Raw genomic sequence first — 17,844 nt, 5'->3', positions numbered from 1 at the left:
GATTGGTTTAAGCAACTGAAAAGTCCTGCTGGTCAGTGCCTTCTAGGCTGGCTGCCCCAGGACAAAGAGGACCTGGACAGCAAAGGCTTGGGTGGGGCTCTGGCTCACCCGGCTGGGTCACTGTCTGTGCAGCATAGAAAGCCAGAGTGCTCCATGGCCAAGGGTGTCTGTGAGTCATGGCTCTCTGAAGGACAGCCAGGCGCCAGTCCTAGAAGAACAGAAAAGTTTCAGGGTGGGCAAACACAGGTGCTCATCTCAACTTCTGGAAACTGGAAGCCAGGACACGCCTTGATCATCTTCAAGGAAAAGGTGCAAAGGGAAAAATAAACAAATCAGGGCAGGGACTTCCTTAAATCACTTTTGGAAAGACGTCCTGGGGTGCTAGAGACTCGGGCTATCTCTTTCAGCAAAAACTTCAAACTTTCAATAAAGTAGCCAAATCCCCAGAGTAAGACTATTTCTTTGGCCATAAGAGCTGACCTGGCAGGAAGATTAGGTTGTCTTCTCCCGCCCCAAAAGCTCTCTGCCTTTACTCCACCCTACAGTGCCTACCTGGTTTTTAATCTAGGTACCAGTTGGCTTGAAAACTCCTTTAAAGTATATATTTTCCTCATATAGATTACACTTACATAGATCACTACACTGTAAACTGTGTGTAAAAGTAAATTACTGTAACCAAATACAGATCACCCTGGGTTTACAATGGGGTTACATTTCAATAAACACAAAGTAATTTGAAAACATTGTGTCAAAGATGCATCTAATACAAAACAGGTCACCTACCAAGTCACAGCTTAGCCTCATCTGCCGTAAGGATGCTCAGAACACCTACACTAGAACATAGTTAGGCAAAATCATGTAACACAAAGCCTACTTATGATGAAGTGTCACTAGACCATGCCATTGATTGGACACTGTACCGAAGGTTACAAACAGCATGGCAGTCTGCATACGGAATGGTTGCCCGGGTATCATGGGTCCGCCGTTTGCTCTCACGAGCACCTGGCTGACTGGGAGCTTCTGCCGCCCAGCATCTGAAGAGCGCCTCACCCCACATCCCCCTAGCCTGGGAAAAGATCACAATTCAAAATTCCAAGTATGATTGCACCATCATAAAGTAGGAAAGTCATAAATCAAACCACGGTAAGTCGGAACCATCCACCATCCTGCTGTTTTCCTCTGTGCTGTTGATCTGAAATCGATTATATCAGGAGGAAAGGATTTGGAGGAACATGTGAGTGCTTTCGAGCCAGAGAACGGCCTGGTTCAAAGGGCATTTGAGGAAGGTGGGTACAGCAGCAGGACTAAGCAGGAAAGAGACAAACACTGGGAAGTCCCCAGGAGGAAATTTCAAACACTGCATAGACTAAGTATCAGTAATTATAAATAGATGATATATATCTCAATCTATCTTAATCAATCTCATCTAATCTTTGGATGAGACTTTTGTTAAAGAGCAGAAAGCAGAAGGGAGGCAGACTCATAGCAGGAGAGGAGACCAGCCATCAGCACCTGGGGCCCAAGTGGCTGTGAGGGAAATTGGCAGTCTACCCCAAATGTAAGTTTGGCACTAATCCTGCTTCCCTCTTTCTCCCTGCTTTCCCTATATCCAGGCAGTGGGGAGATATGGCTGGATAACGTTGCCTGTCGGGGGACAGAGATGACCCTCTGGAATTGCAGTAAGAACAACTGGGGGGCCCACAACTGCAACCACAGCGAGGATGCTGGTGTGGAATGCAGATGACCCCCCACAGTCCCTCCACCATGCTGTGGCCGGAAGTGTCTGCAGACAGGGACACTCAGCTCCCCTGCAGGAGGGCCAGCATTCTCTGAGGGGTTGTTCTGAGGTGGGGTCACTAATAAAACTCAAAACATGACCTGGTAATGTCTTTGGCTGTGGCTGAACTCATGAGTTCATACCTTCTGTTCCTTATTGATGGGCCCACTCAAAGGACACATTTCACTGAGTTCTCAAAAGGGGACAGTGGAATCTCAACTTATAGCCAGGGAGAGGTGGGACTAAAGGGGTCCTAAATTTGATGTGGAAAGTGAAGAATACCAGTAGAATGAGACATGACCATCCCTGTCCCTTCCGCTTGAGCTCCAGGCCTGGAGCCCTTCACCAGCAAATGGGGAGGTGGGCATGTAGCTGACACCATGCTGCATGCCTTTAAGCATGAAAATGAGTTTTCTTGGGATGTGAGCTCCATTAATGAAAGGACTGTTGTCTATTTTATTCACCCCCATCTAGGGGCTTGGTAAACTTGTATTTAATCAATGACCGAATTAAATCAAGAAGGTAGAGCAGCTCATGTTCTGAGCAACTCAGCTCCCCCATCCCTTTCCAGGCTTCCCCCAGGGTTCTATACTTTCTGAGTGCAATCTCATGTGCACGCTCTCTCTCCCTCTCCCAACATCTTCTAATTAGTCTTCCCTGCACTGCACTTCACCAATCACCTCTTTGTTCTCCAGGCAGCCACATCTTTTGAAATGACAAAGAAACCACCATAGGGATCCCTGCCTAAAGCCTTCAGTGGTTCCCCATTCCCCAAGGCAGGGCGCCACACTCTTCGCCTGGCTTGCAGGGGAGAGCCCTTGACAATCAACCCCACACATCCCTCTGGGAACCTCGATGCTTCATTTCCTATGTTACGACCAGTATCTCCCACACATTACATGACAGGCTCTTGCTGTCTGTTTTCTGATTGATTCCCTGAATAAACGAAGGAAGGGAGGAAGGAATGCTGGACAGAGCACTCCACTTTGCTGCACTAGGATGGCTTCATAGTCTCCTGCAGCTGGAGGGTAGATCCTGGTGCCTCATATTCTAATTATTGTGGCTAAGGACACCCCACCACCACCACCACCAAACAGTTTCTAAGGTGCAAAGGAATGGTGAATCTACTACTTGGTCTTTTGTAATTTATAAAGTTAGCTTTCAAAATAAATTTCAAAAGTTCATCTCTTCCTGCTGCCTCAACATCCCCACAAACACATTGTGAGCACCCAATCTGGAGAACCAAGTGTACCAGGATGATAAGATGGGTCCCTGCCACCAGCTCCCCTTCTTACCTCCGGTGACTGTGACCCAGTGCTGGTCAAACACCAAAGAGCCCCAAGGACAGCCCCTCAGGCTGTTTGCCTGCATACCCACCCTGCCCCACAGTAACCGCCCTGACCCACAGGTTCCTCATTGTCTCTCAGTTCCCCACATGCATGGCTGGACCTGGTCCCTTGGGGCTTTTCCCACATGGTCCCCCCTCCCAGCCTGCAGTGATTCCGTCTCCCTAAGACCCCCGAGTTTAATAAGCTTTGTTTTCCTGCACCTCTCTTGAGTGCCCTCTTGTGGCTGCCCCTTCGTGACCGCCCCCTAAAAAGACTGGGAACGCTAGAGCATCACATGATATGTGATATTATTCCCATCCTAGAAATGAGTCAACAGAGTTGCAGCGAGGTTAAGTGATGCGGTTTATGGCTCCAATCCACCACCCTTCTCTCTGGGGTATTCGCAACGTGACTTCGCCGCTCATCATCAGAAGCCAAGTCTGTCCCTGGTTCACTCTCTGGGCATCCCCAGCACATTAGGAATACTGGTCCATGCTAGCCCACTGGGGGATAAGTGGGCATGTGAAGCAGGGTCCAGTTACCCCAGGTGAGGTCATTCGCCATCCATCCAGCCTCTAGCTGGCTGCAGTCCCAGTAGGGAGTTCAGCCGAGGCTGGTCAAGCCTGGCCCACATCCAAGGAACTAACTGTTCAACCAACCTATGATCTCGTGAACAACCACAGTTTGTTGTAGCTTAAAGCCACTAAGTCTGGGGTGTGGCGGTTATTAGCAATAACCGCCTAATGAAATTAATTTGAATAAGGACACACAGCCCGGAAGGGGCAGAGAGGGGTTCGAAGCCAGGTCTGTCTGACACTGGTAAGATTAAGAGACGATGGAGAGTTGCTGTCCCCTGCACCTCTGCCAGGCAGCTCCTCTCATAAGCTCTCAGGCCAAGCTAAGCTGAGAAAACACCCCTTCTAGAACCATGGGTGGAAGTGGGGTGTGGGGCACAGCACATAGTTCTATGAACACACTGGTTCTGTGGCTGACAGATAGCTGATTGTGGGTGCCAATGAGGAACTGGGTAAAATTAACATGACAGCATCTGCAAGGGCCAGAGAGCAGACTGGGGTGGGGTGGACGCCCTCGGATGTTCGGCCTGACCTCCTAACCTCTGCCAGACATGCTGTTCAGGGAAGTCATTCTCCTTCCTCTGCTTCCAGTTCCCCTGGCTGAGGCCCACAGGATGACACCAGCACGGGGCAAGCTGTGCTGAGCAAGACAGAGATGGCAGGTGCTCCAAGACACCCCCTGTCACTTCCTGCCCAGCAGGGCAAGCCCGGAGAGCTTCCTGGCAACCAAGGGGAGAGACACAGCTACAAGCATGGTTTCTGGAACCACATTGCCCCATAACAGGCTTCTACCTGGACAGTCGAGGTGTTCAAACTCTCTGGGTTCCTTGTCTATAAAATATAGTAACAACTGCTCTCTCTCAGAGTTCTTGTGAGGTTTAACTGAAATCATAAGTAAAGGGGCGCCTGGGTGGCTCAGTCGTTAAGCGTCAGCGTCTGCCTTCTGCTCAGGTCATGATCCCAGAGTCCTGGGATCCAGCCCCACATCAGGCTCCCAGCTGCTTCTCCCTCTTGCACTCCCCCTGCTCTGTTCCCTCTCTCCCTGTGTCTCTCTCTGTCAGAGAAATAAAATCTTTAAAAAAAAAAAAAAAAAAAAGGAGGAGAAAGAAATCATAAGTAAAAAGAAAGCATTTAACATGGTGCCTGCTACCTGGCGAACGCTCAGGGTCGGTTACTACGATCTCCACAGTCCACCCCTTGCCTGGGCACTGCCCTGCTGGGCTCTGTGTTCCAGCAAGCAGGCTTTCAGAAGGATCTGCCAGCCGCACCTGGCTCGGGGGGCAGGACACATGAGGATGGGATGTCCAGGGCCCCACGAGACGGAGCTGGCCGCGGGAGAGGCTCACAGGGATCAGGCGTGTGAAAGACAAAAGGTAGGAGGAGCTGGATGGGGCAGGAGAGCCCAGCCCCACCTGCCTATATAGGGGATTCCACAGGGAGATATGGAGCGAAGACTGCCCCCAGAGGCTGCGTCTCATGTTGGGTGGGAATAGCCAGGCCCCTAGACTCTCCCTCTGCTCCACTGGGTCCCTGGCCGGGCTGCTCCGGAAGTACACAGCCTTGACCCGGAAGCAGAGGTGGATAAGTAACCACCACCTTAAGGCTGGAGCCTTCGTGGTCCCGCAGGTCAAGGGGAGGTACTCCCTTGAAGCTGGAGGGCTGGGAGCCCCTCCGTGCCTGCTGGAGATGGTTTTTGGGAGGGAAACTATGGGATTTGGGATCAGATTCAAATTCCAGCACCAATGATCAATTGTGTGGCTTTGGGGAAGTCACATAACTTCTCTGAGTTTCTGTTTCCCCACCTGTAAAGGGGGAAATGATGATGATGATGATGCTTAAAAATAGAAATAATACATGGCTTTGTGTGGAGTAACTGCAGAGCTCTTGGCACATACTGGGAACTGAGTAACAGCAGCACTGACTAGGACAGCTTGACTCTAAGCTTCCTCTCTAACCATGTCTCCACACCCAGAACATCTTCCCTTCCTCCACCCACCACATCAGAATCCTTTCCACCCTTTCTGGCCCAGTTCACATTGTACTTTGTTTAAGAAACGTTTTCTGACAGCACCCACTCCAGAGAAAGCCTTCCTTTCACTCACTCCTGATAGATAGATAGATGATAGATAGATAACCCATCCATGTAAGGGAGGCAAAATCAGCACAAAATCCAATATCTTCTGAGGTGAGGTCTATTATTGCGGTGGTTACCCTGATCTTATTTATTTTTCACAACAACACTGAGTTGGAATGTTTCCTTATTATCTCCATTTTATAGATGGAAAAACCGAATCTAGCTGAAGAAAATGAATCTTTTTGGTCATTAAAATTCATCTCCAGGTCTTCTGGCTCTGAATATTTTTTCCTTTGCACCATGCTGGACTCAAGAAGCATTCAGAAAATGTGCATTGTTGCAACACAGGAATCTGTATTAAAATCATGCAAATGACACCCCTCTGATAGGGATGTTCTAAGTCCTTGGGGTTGAGGAGAGGATCAGAACTCAAGGAATTTGTTCATTTAAACGTTCTTCAGTTCCCCTTTTGGTAGAGTATCAGAGGTGAGTGAGTCCAGGAATATAAACCAGGAATATAAACCATCAAAGAGATGGTCAAAGAGAAACCATAGGTCAATAAACATTTTTTAAAGTTCATTCTTACCTTCAATAAAAGAAATGCTAAAAAAAAAAAAAAAAAAGAGAGAGAGAGATCTTTTATTTGCATGTCATATTGGCAATTAAAAGAAATCCTTAGTGTTGGTCAGAATGGCTATGGCCATGCACCCTTCCTTCCCCTCTGCCTTTCCTCCCACTTCCTTTCCTCTGAGCCCCACACACCTGGATCCAGCCGGCAAGATGGCACCCAGCAGAGTTTAGAACTATTCGTTGCCTCTCTGTTCTGTGAGCAGAACTGTGATTGTCCTGGTGGACTCCCATTTTTCAGCATAGCACATATATATCGTGTGTGTATGTATGTAAGATGTATATATGTAATATATGGTTTTTTAAATGTATATGCTTAGGGGAAAAATTGGCAAGAAACACACCAAAATGTCTCTCTTTGGCAGGATTATGATTGATTACATTTTATATTTTTAATTTATTTTATCATTGGTCTTTTTTTTTTTAATATTTTTCCATGAGTTGGAGTTGTCTATCATGAGTATATATTTATAAGCAGAAAAGAAATTGTTGTTTAAAGGAAACGCCAAAGCGCAATATGCATCAACAAAGAATCCAGAATCTTCCCCATCCTGGGCTTAGACTTTCAGTTCTGGTCCCCCTGTGTGCTACCGTGTATCCCTTTGTGTCTTGGAGCACAGACCCCCAGGAGGACAAGAGGCATGAGGCCCAGAAAACGTCTGTGCTGCATGGACTGTGAAGAGAAATGGGTCCGTAGCCGGAGGGAGATGGGGGGAACAGGGGAGGGCTTCATGTTTTATAACAGTCAGCCCTGTTTGTATGTTCATGGGAATGGCCCTGTAGGGAGGGAGAAATTAGTAAGTCGGGAGAGAGGGCATAATATCAGCAGCTAAGTCCTTATGAGGGCTAGAGGTCGGAGGGGTTCTGAGCAATTGGTGGGAGGAGGAGAGCTCCTGGATGGCAGCGGGAAGAAAGGCGAAAATATGAGTATGTGGAAGCCGGTGCATTTGGTGGTAGGAAGATGAAGGATCGGTGGAGTTCTCATTTGATTACTTCTGTGTTCTCCAAGGGCAGGAACCAACATCAGTACCTGAGTGACAGGGGAAGGAAAGGGTGCTGGGGGATCCAAGGGAGAAGGATTTGACTCTGGGCCGGGGAGGGAAGGAGGGCCTTGGTGCCTCTACTTAGAAATGTTTAGGGTAGTCAAGCCACCATCCACGGAGGGCTTACCCTGTGCCAGGCACCCTTTCTCTCATTTGATCTTCTAAAACAACCTGCAGGAGGCAGACCGTAAATCCACGAAACTAGCTGATGGTTGTCAGGGTGGGGAAGGGATGGGCAAAATGGATGCAGGGTGGTAGGAGGTACAGGCTTCCACTCACAGGATGATGACGTCATGGAGATGAAGGGAGCAACACGGGGAATACAGTCCAGAGTACTGTGCTGGACTTGCCTGGTGACAGATGGTAGCTACACTTGGCAACATAGCACAGCATTAGAGACCCGTCCGATCATTACACAGTACACTTGAAATTAATGGGACATTGTGCGTCCACCATACTTCAGTTAAAAAAAAACAAAAACAAAAAAACCCCTGCAAGGTAAAGATTCCTGAAACCAGCGACTGGTGGAGGAATGTGTTCAAGGTCACCCAGCCAGTAGAAGGGCAGCAGGCAGATTTGACCCCAGGTATGACTGATGACACAGATAAGTGGCCCTCCACCTACTCTTGCCGAGGATGCCTTTGTGGAGTCTTACGCCGTGCCTCCACTTCTGCCCGCTGGGCCCGACCTCAGGCTGCCGCTCAACCTCCCAGTCAAGTCCTGTTTCCTGAGAAACCAGCACATTCTGGCGGGGGGCTCTCCTATATTGATCACTGCCAAAGCTTTCATGTCCTACTGGGAGAGTTCGGGGGTGTTTTTGATGAGGGCCCCTCTGTACTTAATACTGAGCTGTACCTCTGCTTGCCTTTCCACTCCCCACCACCCTGGTCCCAACCTCACCATCTCACATTTGCATTTTCCCCTGTGATTTGCCAGACCTTCACCTGTGCCTTCTATGAGGGAGTCACCCCCACAAAGATTAAAGGCCTAGTTCCTGTCCCCTGGGGTGAGGGTCCACGGAGGCGGGGCAGGGGAAGGCACAAGTGAATATATTCTCAGTAGAGAGTGATGGGCTGGGCTGGCCCAGGAGTGGGGGGCGGGGCTGGGGGTGGTTCTTGGCTCTGAACCCCAGTCCGGCCTGGGGTCCAACTGGTATTCTTTCCTTCAGTACCACTCCCCAAATCTACACAGTAAAACCTTAATGAACACTCGTGAAACAGATGTATGGTGTCTCTCCAGTAATTGCACTCAAAATGACACAAAAGGGAACACAAGAAATTTGCAAGTTTGTTAAGAGACACATTAAAATGGCATTTTTAAAAATCTGGATCTTCATACTGCAGTGCTTTGATAAGCCGATGAAAGTTCTTCTCTGGCCCTCTCGCCCTTTCTGTTTGGACTGGGAAGAACAGAGCAGGAGCTCTGCAGGGGCTGAATGTGCTCTGGTCTCAGGCGAGAATTTGGTAGATGCTGGGCGGTGACTGACCAGTGCCGGTGGTGGCAGGACTGGTATTGAGGAACAGTCTGAAAAGGGGTGGGTTTCAGGTCTCACACTTCCCTCAAATAGAACCTGGCTGCCTCTGGCCCAGGGCCTGCTGGCTGCACCCTGCTTTCCCTTCAGGGCAGGAGACCTGGGGCCCCATGTCTGCAGACGGGTTGTGGTTGGGGAGGTTGCCTTCTCGTTGCCGGCACGCGGGGGCGCTGCAGTCCGTGCACAGCCTGCCAGGCGCCTGTCTCAGTCTCTGTCTCGCTCTGCCAGTGTCCTGAACTCCAGAGGCCACGGATCCCGCCAAGTTTCCCTGGCTGGCTGTGCCACCTGGTCTGGGCCCTCCTGCCTCCAGAGAAATACACGCCTTTTATCTGTGCCCAGCCGGGGTCCTCCACTCAACTCCTTCCTCCTTCCTTCTTCCCCATCCCCAGGAATAAACAGTCTACAGCTGGCGTTGGACAGAATCCTTTCAAAAGGGTGTCAACCTAAGGTCAGAACCTAAGCATCAGCCCCTTAGGATGTGGGGAAATTTCCATTCAGCAAGCACGGGCTTTGAGCTGGCATCGTATGAAGTTCTTTACACGCATTGATTCCTCGGAACAATCCCACCAGAGGCTCTAAATTGCATTTTACTGAGAAGACAACTGAAGATCAGAGAGATTAGGGTTATCTGCCCAGGGCCACACAGCAAGCTAGTTTGCAGTGGAGCTTTTGGTCTGCACACAAGCAGATCCAGAAATCCATGTCTTTCTCCTATACCCGCCACCCCCTTCCCACACTGGACCCCAGGGTAAAGAATGTGAGCAGGAGGAAGTGGGCATTCCAGCAGGTGTGATGGGGGACTTCTGAAGAATTTGGAGTAAAACGAATGGTTCTATAGCAGAAAAAGCACCAACCGTCAGGCGACCTGAGGTCTAGTCTCTACTCAGTTAGCTTCTGGATTGATTGTGACCTCCAGCTATGTTCTCCTCCAGTGCTCCGTTTCTTGTCTGGACAAGGAAGGGTGATACTGGGCCATTGCCAACCCCCCCCCCCCCGCCATGTCCGAAAGTGTGTGCCTGCGGGACTCCCCAACTAGGGGTTTCATCCGAGGACCGGCCAGCGAGGACAGAGAGAGCCAAGAGGGGTTCATGCAACCTACATCATGGTTGTGCTATCTGGGAAGTGGGGTCTGAGTCCCAGAGAGCCAGAGAGCCAGAGCCCCTGAGAAGCGCCCCCACCCAAGGCCTGCTTGATGGTGGCCAGTTGGTGTAAGAAAGCAGGGGAGCATGGAAGCAAATGTCATTGCAAGTAGGTGCTCACCCATGGTCTTAGTGGGCCTGTAGCCACTGGTTTTTGTCTCGTGCTCTTCGGCAACAGGAGATTCCCCCAACATTTGGCAGTACCCCCTTCCTTTATAGGAGCTCTCTCTCTCTCTTTAGGCTCTTTCTCTGTGAGTGTGCTGGATTTAACTCAATTCCAGCAAACCCTGCCTAGGGTCAGGCCCTGTAGCAGGTGCTGGGCAGGGAGAAGGAGATGTCCCATAGCAGCTAGGCCCTCAAAAAGCTCTCAGTCCAGCTGGAGAGAGAGAGCCATCAGTACACAACTAGATGATCCCATATGGGGTCCAGGGACCCAGAGTGGGACAGTGAACCCGAAGGGGGTGATGACATTAATGGAAGGCTTCCTGCAGAAGTCCCACTAAGCTGGGAAGGTGATTGAAATTGGCCAGAGGACCAAGGCCTGGGAACAGGTGCCCTGGGAAGTGAGAGCTGGACATGTGGGTTGTAGGGGCTGCACATTTAACAGACAAGACCATAGCAGCCTAGCTAAGAGAGGACATGGTCTGGAGCAGGGGTCAGGGCACAGGATGGACGTTGATGCCCAGACTGGGGGGTGGACCCCAGACTCATTCCAGGCTGGGGTGCCCAGGAGGGTAGCTCTGCTTTTACCAAAATAGAGGATTCAGGAACAGGGCCAGCTGTGGGAAAGCTTAAATCTGACCTAGGGGACCCCCCAGAGATCTAATTGGCGTGGACAGAAGGGAGTTATCAGGGCTGCCTGGGCCTGCTGAGGAGGCCCTCCCAGGACCTTTGAAGTGTGGGGAGTTCTCAGAGGCAATTAGAGCAATTCTGTGATGCTGACTGTGGCCCCTGCTGTCACTGATAAAAGAAGCTGTAATGAATTAGAAATGAGCCTCTTTCCTGGTGCTTCTATCCATTTGCCCAGAGAGTCTTCCTCGTCCCCATCTGTACGGGACCCCCCAACCCCCACCCCGGGGTTAGCTCAATCAGAGCTAGGACAGGTGAGCCAGACAAAAGCTTGGGCCAGAGGCAAAACTATGGTCCAAAGCCTGCAGTGCTCACAGGCTTACACGTAGGGACACTCATTGACAAGGGTATAGAGAGCCATTCTCAGGCACCGTGCCAAGTACTGGGGATCAGGGGGTCAAAGTCATGATCCAAGACCCCAAGAAGTTCACAGCCCAGTGAGGGAGCTAGGGATATCAACGTACAATTTCAACAGAGAAGGACTCATATAGTCGAGAGTATAGCAACATAGGTGCCTGCAGGAAGGACGTTTGAGAAGACTTGAAGGAGGCTGAGGGAAGTCTCTGCCTTCTGTGCATTCCTATCACTGCTTTCTGGTGCAATGATAAACATTTCCCTTTTCCTGGGCACCTATTATGTGCCAGGCCCCTGAGATGAAGCATCTTTCAGCTGTATTACAACCTTGAAGGGATTCTGTATAGGGAGAAACCAAGGCTCAGAAAAGATCATTGGCTTATTACAGGCGACAAAGAAATGGGGTTCAAATCCAAGGATATGTGACTGCCTCTGAACCCAAAATCTCCAACCCAGGGTCCATCCACTCCAGGCGCCTGTTAGCTCAGCCCTACAGAGACTCTGTGGTAAAGTAGGGAAATGGAAGAATATATCACCAAGGCTGGCATTGGGGTCTAGAAAGACTTGTAGAAAAACCAAAATATCTAGCTTGCAAGGATCTTTGGAGGGTATGATTTGAGCTGGAGTCCTTCATGTTAGAGGCAAGTGAGGGAGATCCAGAGAGGCCGTGAGGTCAGCACTGAGACAGAGCTGGGATGACTGCTGTGCTGGTTAGAGCCTCAGTGTCCTTGTCCCAGTTCAGGGCTCCTTCTGCTCACGAAGCTGTGCCACTGGGACACATACACTCACACACTCACACACACACCCCAGTTGTGCAAATTCGTGATTAATTTTGTTCTTAGCCAAGACAATACTTTGATGTTCGAGGAACTCCTGAAATGCAGGTTGCTCCGAACAGACTGTAGTCACAGCTCTATCTTCCGGCAAGATGGCAGGGGCTGCTAGCAGGGTGGGGGAGGGACATGGGCACCTTGCAGGGGATTTCCCTATGGGTATTCACGAACAATATGCAGTGGCATCAGGAGTTCACAAAACGGAGAAACAACGTGACCAGATAGACCTCCGAGTCTAGCCCTTGTGGGTTGAGCAATTCAATGTTTCTCATGTGTGGTTTTGGGCCAGCTACTTAATTATTGAATTACTGTAATTAATTTAGAATCTATTATAACACAAAAGTAATGCAGGCACATAATAAAAAGTTCAAATAGTACTTGAAAACATAAAATCGTTAATAGCTGCGCCTTTCTGTCTACGCGGAGCCCCTCTCGGTCTTCCTCCTAAATGTGCTTTAAACCCAACGGTCAAAAGCCAGACTCATGATTTCCATCAAAAACTTGCTCCTTGGGGCACCTGGGTGGCTCAGTGGGTTAAGCCGCTGCCTTCGGCTCAGGTCATGATCTCAGGGTCCTGAGATCGAGTCCCGCATCAGGCTCTCTGCTCAGCAGGGAGCCTGCTTCCCTTCCTCTCTCTCTGCCTGCCTCTCTGCCTCCTTGTGATCTCTCTCTGTCAAATAAATAAATAAAATCTTTAAAAAAAAAAACTTGCTCCTTTAATTCTGTTTTAAGACAGACATGGTTACTAGTTTCACATGTATCTTTCAAAAAAATCTAGAATCATCCATATACAGCATACTATATATGATTTTTATCAACACAATGGCGTAATTCTGGACACACTGTTTTCTACTGAGTTGCTTTCCTTTATACCTCATCTTACCTAATGACTACATGATATTCTACACCACAGGTATGACCTAACTCATCTGTTCCATCCCCAGTTGATGGCTATCAGGTAGTTTGTAATCTTTAAACAAAGGTTGTATTGTTCTGAGCATTGCTACTGGTACACCTTGAGTATTTAGCGATGGCCATTGCTGAGTCAAATGGGATATGTGTTTTAAATGCTGACATGGTCCTAAATAAGCTTCTGAAAAGGTTTACCAGCTGACCACCGCCGAAAGGAGGAGGGTGCTGATTTCCCCAAGCCCTGGATGGCACTTGATAGTAATGAACATTTTAATACTTGCCACTCAGAGATGTGATTATTGAAGTCTCCTTGCTGTTTTAAATTACATTCTTTTAATTATGAGTTGAAAATACTTTTGTACTGACTTTCATTTTTAAGAACTTCCTGTTGACATCTGGGGTCTTTCGATGATTCTTTCAATGCACATTAGGGAAACGGGCTGTCTGTCATTGCACTGCAAATACCTTTACAGTTTGAACTGAATAATTTTTGTTTTGGTAGTAAAGCTTTTCATTTTTTTTGCGTTGTCAAATTTATCAATCATTGCCTTTGTGGCTTCAGGGTTAAGCTGTTCCTTAAATATTTTATGGCTCGTTTCAATTTTCACCCAGCTAGAGTATAGGTACTTTAACAGCATTGCCTAAAGAATCTATCACAACTCCTTGAGCTTTGTAGGACTGCCTTAAGTGTCTATGGATTAGATAGATAGATAGATGAGACAGAGAGAGAGAGAGAGAGAGAGAGAGGAGGTATCTGAGTGTTAACCGTTGCGTTCTTCTTCCCTGCCCCCCCAAAATGTTTTTTAAATTCAAAATGCATTATTTGGTTTTTGAAACATTGTCTCCCCTTCATTTTCTTAACCTTTTTTGGAGCCTCCCCCCACTGTCTCCCTGACCCCCTTCAGCCTTCCTCCCCAGCATCCTTTCTTTCCTGTCTGCCCCTTCAAACCTGGCATTCATCTTCTTCTTGCTTCACTGTCCATATATTTCCTGGTAGGAACGATGCCAAGGGATGCCAGGGGTGGTTACCCCAACTCCATCTGCTTCCTCCCATAGCCACCTTGAAAGCAGATGAAGAAGAAGAGAGAAAGAAGTGTGTGTTTTCTCATTCTTCTGTAAAGCTTGAATGAAAACATCTTAGAAGGCTTTGCTATTTCCACGGACATAAGGTGAGCAGGATCAGGGGTCTGTACGTGACCAGCCACCTGAGCCAGCAGGGTCCCTCCCCTCCGTGCACAGCTGCTTCTTTGTCCCTCCGGTGTCAACACTGCTGCTAGCCACTCGCCCACCCTGGCAGTGTCAGTATTCTCTGTGTGCCCCTCAAGTGCCTTCGGTGCAGACTTGCATTGGAACCGTTTTCCCCTTCCTGCTCTTTCTGGCGAGGAAGATGCTGCTCTCTCTGCAGTCTCTAAGGAAGGAGACAGAGGTGCTCCCTTCAGCGCCCCCAGTCTTTTCAGTCTATCACCAAGTCAGACCCTTCCCGCTTCCCTCAGACCCTTCCCTTTTCCCAGCAGCCACTGCCTTAATCCTGACCAGCCTCCAGCTTGTCCCTTGCCTCAACTCTTGCCCCTTATGGTCTCTGTGTCTCCCTGCAGCCCAGAGGGTTTTCTAAAATTCACATCTGGGGATGCCTGGGTGGTTTAATTGGTTAAGCGTCTGCCTTTGGCTCAGGTCATGATCCCGGGGTCCTTGGATTGAGTCCAGCATCGGGCTCCTTACTCAGTGGGGAGCCTGTTTCTCCCTCTGCCTGATGAGCCTCCTGTTTGTGCTCTCTCTTTCTGACAAATAAATAAAATATAATAAAATCCGACTTCATCATTGCCTGGGGCAAAACTGCAGGCCAAGCTAAGACAGAGTACCTAGATACTCAGAATTCCCAGTACCAGGGTGCCGGCCAAAGTTCATGGGTCTGAAGTGAGATGGCCACTTTAAAAGCTGAGGCTCCTGTAAGTGCCCCTCCTACCCCAGGGATGACTCCAAGCTCTCCCTGCCTGCCCTGCACACAGTGGCTTCCTGTCCATATTTGTTGAATGAATGAACAATAAACACCGGGCTATTCTCCGGCCACCCTCACATCCCTTTGGGTCCCCCCTCTGTGCTCTGCCAGCTGCCAGAGCCCTGTAGCCAGCCCTCCCAGGACAGGTGCTTCAAATCTGCCTGGGGCTTCAGATCTGGCCGACCAATCCCCAGAGGCTCTAGGATGCCCTGCAGGGCAGGCATGTCTGAAGAGAACCGGGGACAGATCTTTTGGAAAGTGAGGGGAGTTGCCACACCCCCACCCCCACTTGGCTATGGATGGTCTCGTTTTCTATCCCCGCTGAGAAACGAATGGTCTCATTTCTATCCCTTCCTTAGCTAGATTTCCTTTTTTAATTGAAAATTTATTTTTACAAATGGCAAAAAAGGAAAGCAATACCACAAGATATATTAAGAGTCTCACCCAGACTCAAACCCCCCAATCCCATTCTGGTCTGCTCAACAGTTTCTTGTGTATCTTTCCAAATACACTCTATGCATATCAAAGTGTATGTACTTTTCTTTCCACACAGTTGTCAGCTAACTCTTCATCCTGCCCTGCAGTCACTTTTTCACTCAGCAAAGTGTCTGCGAGATGGATCCCTGTGACTACAAACAGCTCCAGCTGGCTCAGATCTTCGGCAGCCTGGGATTCCACTAAATGGAGGCATCATAACCAATTTAACGAGGCTGCTATTAATGATCAGTTAGGCTTTTCAAGTTCTCTGCTGTTACAAATAATGCTACCATGGATATCTTTGTGTTTCAGCACTAGAATATTAACTCCATGAGGCTGTGTGGTTGGCAGACCAAGGACCCCCAAAGACGTCCACATCCCAATCCCCAGAATCTGTGAGTCGGCTACCTTAGGTGGCCAGAGGGACCCTGCCGATGCAGTTACATGAAAGATCTGGAGATGCGCTGATCGATCTGCATTATCCAGGAGGGCCCTAACACTGTAGTCACAGTGTCCTTGTAAGAACAAGGCAGGAAGGTCAGAGTCAGGGGAAGGGTGAGGGGCCATGAGCAGAGGAGCGCAGGGGCCTCTAGAAGATGGGCAAGACAAGGAAGTGCGTTCTCCCCAAGAGCCTCCAGGACCATTGCATCCCTGCGGACACCTTGACCCTGGGGCTTTTGTCCAGCAGAACTGTAAGGTGCTAAATCCATGTTGGTTGAAGTTACAGCAGCAGGAAGAGAGGAATTGAGGTGTAGCTGTTCTGTTCTGCTCTCACTGCATCCCAATGCCGAGGACCATGCCTGTGGACAGACAGACCTGACTACAGAGTTGTTGAATGAATAGAGAGGCATGAGCAATTAAACTGTAAAGCAGCTCTGACTAGCGGTATCGCTCTCAGAGAGGAGAAGCCTTGGAAATCTTGGTAAAGTTGTCAAACTGCAGGGCAAACAGGCTGCACCAGCTTGCATTCGCCTAACAGTACCGCCTGTGTCTTCCTCCCTAGCCCCTTGCCTGACTGGATTATCATCATTCTTTTGCCAAGATAATAGTGAAAAGTGGCATCTCCTTGTTTCGTGTGCATTTTTTAATGATGAGGGGGTCCGAGCTTCTTTTCACATATTTATTGCTGGTTTGTACTTCCCTCTTTGTAAACTGCCTATGGGTTCCACCCATCTTTTTTTTTTTTAATTGAGTTATTGTTCTATTTCACTAATTTGTAAGAGCTCTTCCTATTGCTTGGATATGAATATGTACATATATTCTTTTGGCTTGTCTTTTTCCTTCGTTGTTTTTTTTTTTTTTTTCCTCATGGAGAGCATTTTAATTTGACAAAGGTGTGAGTGAGGAGCTCATCCCAGTCCAGTGGAGAGGAGAGGGAAGATCATTCTGTTGCACCTGACAGGAGCAAACGCTCAGAGATAAGAAGGAACAAGGAAGATTAATATGACTGGAGTGGTTAGGGGAGAGAAGGATTGATGAGGTGTGTGTTGTCAGGCTGGGGGGCGGGGCAGGCGGGCAGGGAAGCAACTGGGAAGTGAAGACAGCCAGAAGCTGGATGGAGGACTGAGGTCATCTGCTGCTTATAGGCAGTTTCCATAGGCAGGAGAATAATCTTTTTTTTTTTTTTTTTAATTCCATATAGTGCGCCAGGTACTTGTTAGGTATTTAAAATAAACAATCCTATTCTATCTCCACAGCCTTGGGTGGTGGTGGTGGGGAATATTATTATGCCCATTTAAAAACAAGAAATGAAGGTTTAAGAGAGGTCAGATAATAGCTACTTTCACGCAGTCAGTAAAGTACAGAACATATCAGCCTGAAGTCCATGGTCTCAGTCACTGAACTCATGACAGTCCTGTGAGGCCTAGTATCATGTTTACACAGAAGGGAACAGAATCTCAGAGAGGTTAATGAACTTGCTCAAAGTCACACAGCATATAGGCAGAGAAATCAGGATTTGAATTCAAGCCTTATGTGCCCAAAGACCTTGCTGTTCTCATTCCCTCCATTTATCCATCCCCTGAATGCAGAAGCCCCCCAGTGATTCAGACTTAACTAGTCTGGCATGGGTCTGGAAACATCACCAAGGCACCCCAGTGTGCAACCAGGTTGGGCACCCCTGCCTTGGGGCAGGAAGGCAAAGCTGGGGGAGAAGCACCAGCCTGTTGAGTTCCAATCTGCAAACAGCAGCATCCCTGGGGAACCTGAGCCATCACCTCCCTAGCCAAACCCATCTGCCCCCCTCAGCCCAGTCGGGCCCACAGCAGCCAGGGCAAACTCTGGATGAAGCCCAGAACTTCTTATGTGGTTCGGTATTTCATGACCCTTA

The 17,844-nt window shown here is 48.9% G+C and overlaps 1 protein-coding gene across 1 annotated transcript in view; it reads left to right on the top strand.

The window, feature by feature from the left end:
• Nucleotides 1-1,877, top strand: part of MARCO (macrophage receptor with collagenous structure) — a 37,929-nt gene extending 36,052 nt beyond the window's left edge. The window contains exon 16 of the mRNA XM_082690179.1: nucleotides 1,614-1,877. Coding sequence (XP_082546305.1) covers nucleotides 1,614-1,744 — 131 coding nt within the window. The 3' untranslated portion in view covers nucleotides 1,745-1,877. The remainder of the gene's footprint in view (nucleotides 1-1,613) is intronic.
• Nucleotides 1,878-17,844: the final 15,967 nt, after the last annotated feature.

This window comes from Mustela nivalis (genome assembly GCF_964662115.1).
Source record: "Mustela nivalis genome assembly, chromosome: 11".
Taxonomy (NCBI): domain Eukaryota; kingdom Metazoa; phylum Chordata; class Mammalia; order Carnivora; family Mustelidae; genus Mustela; species Mustela nivalis.
Note: the sequence above shows the minus strand (reverse complement) of the source record. Positions and strands in the feature narration are given on the sequence as shown.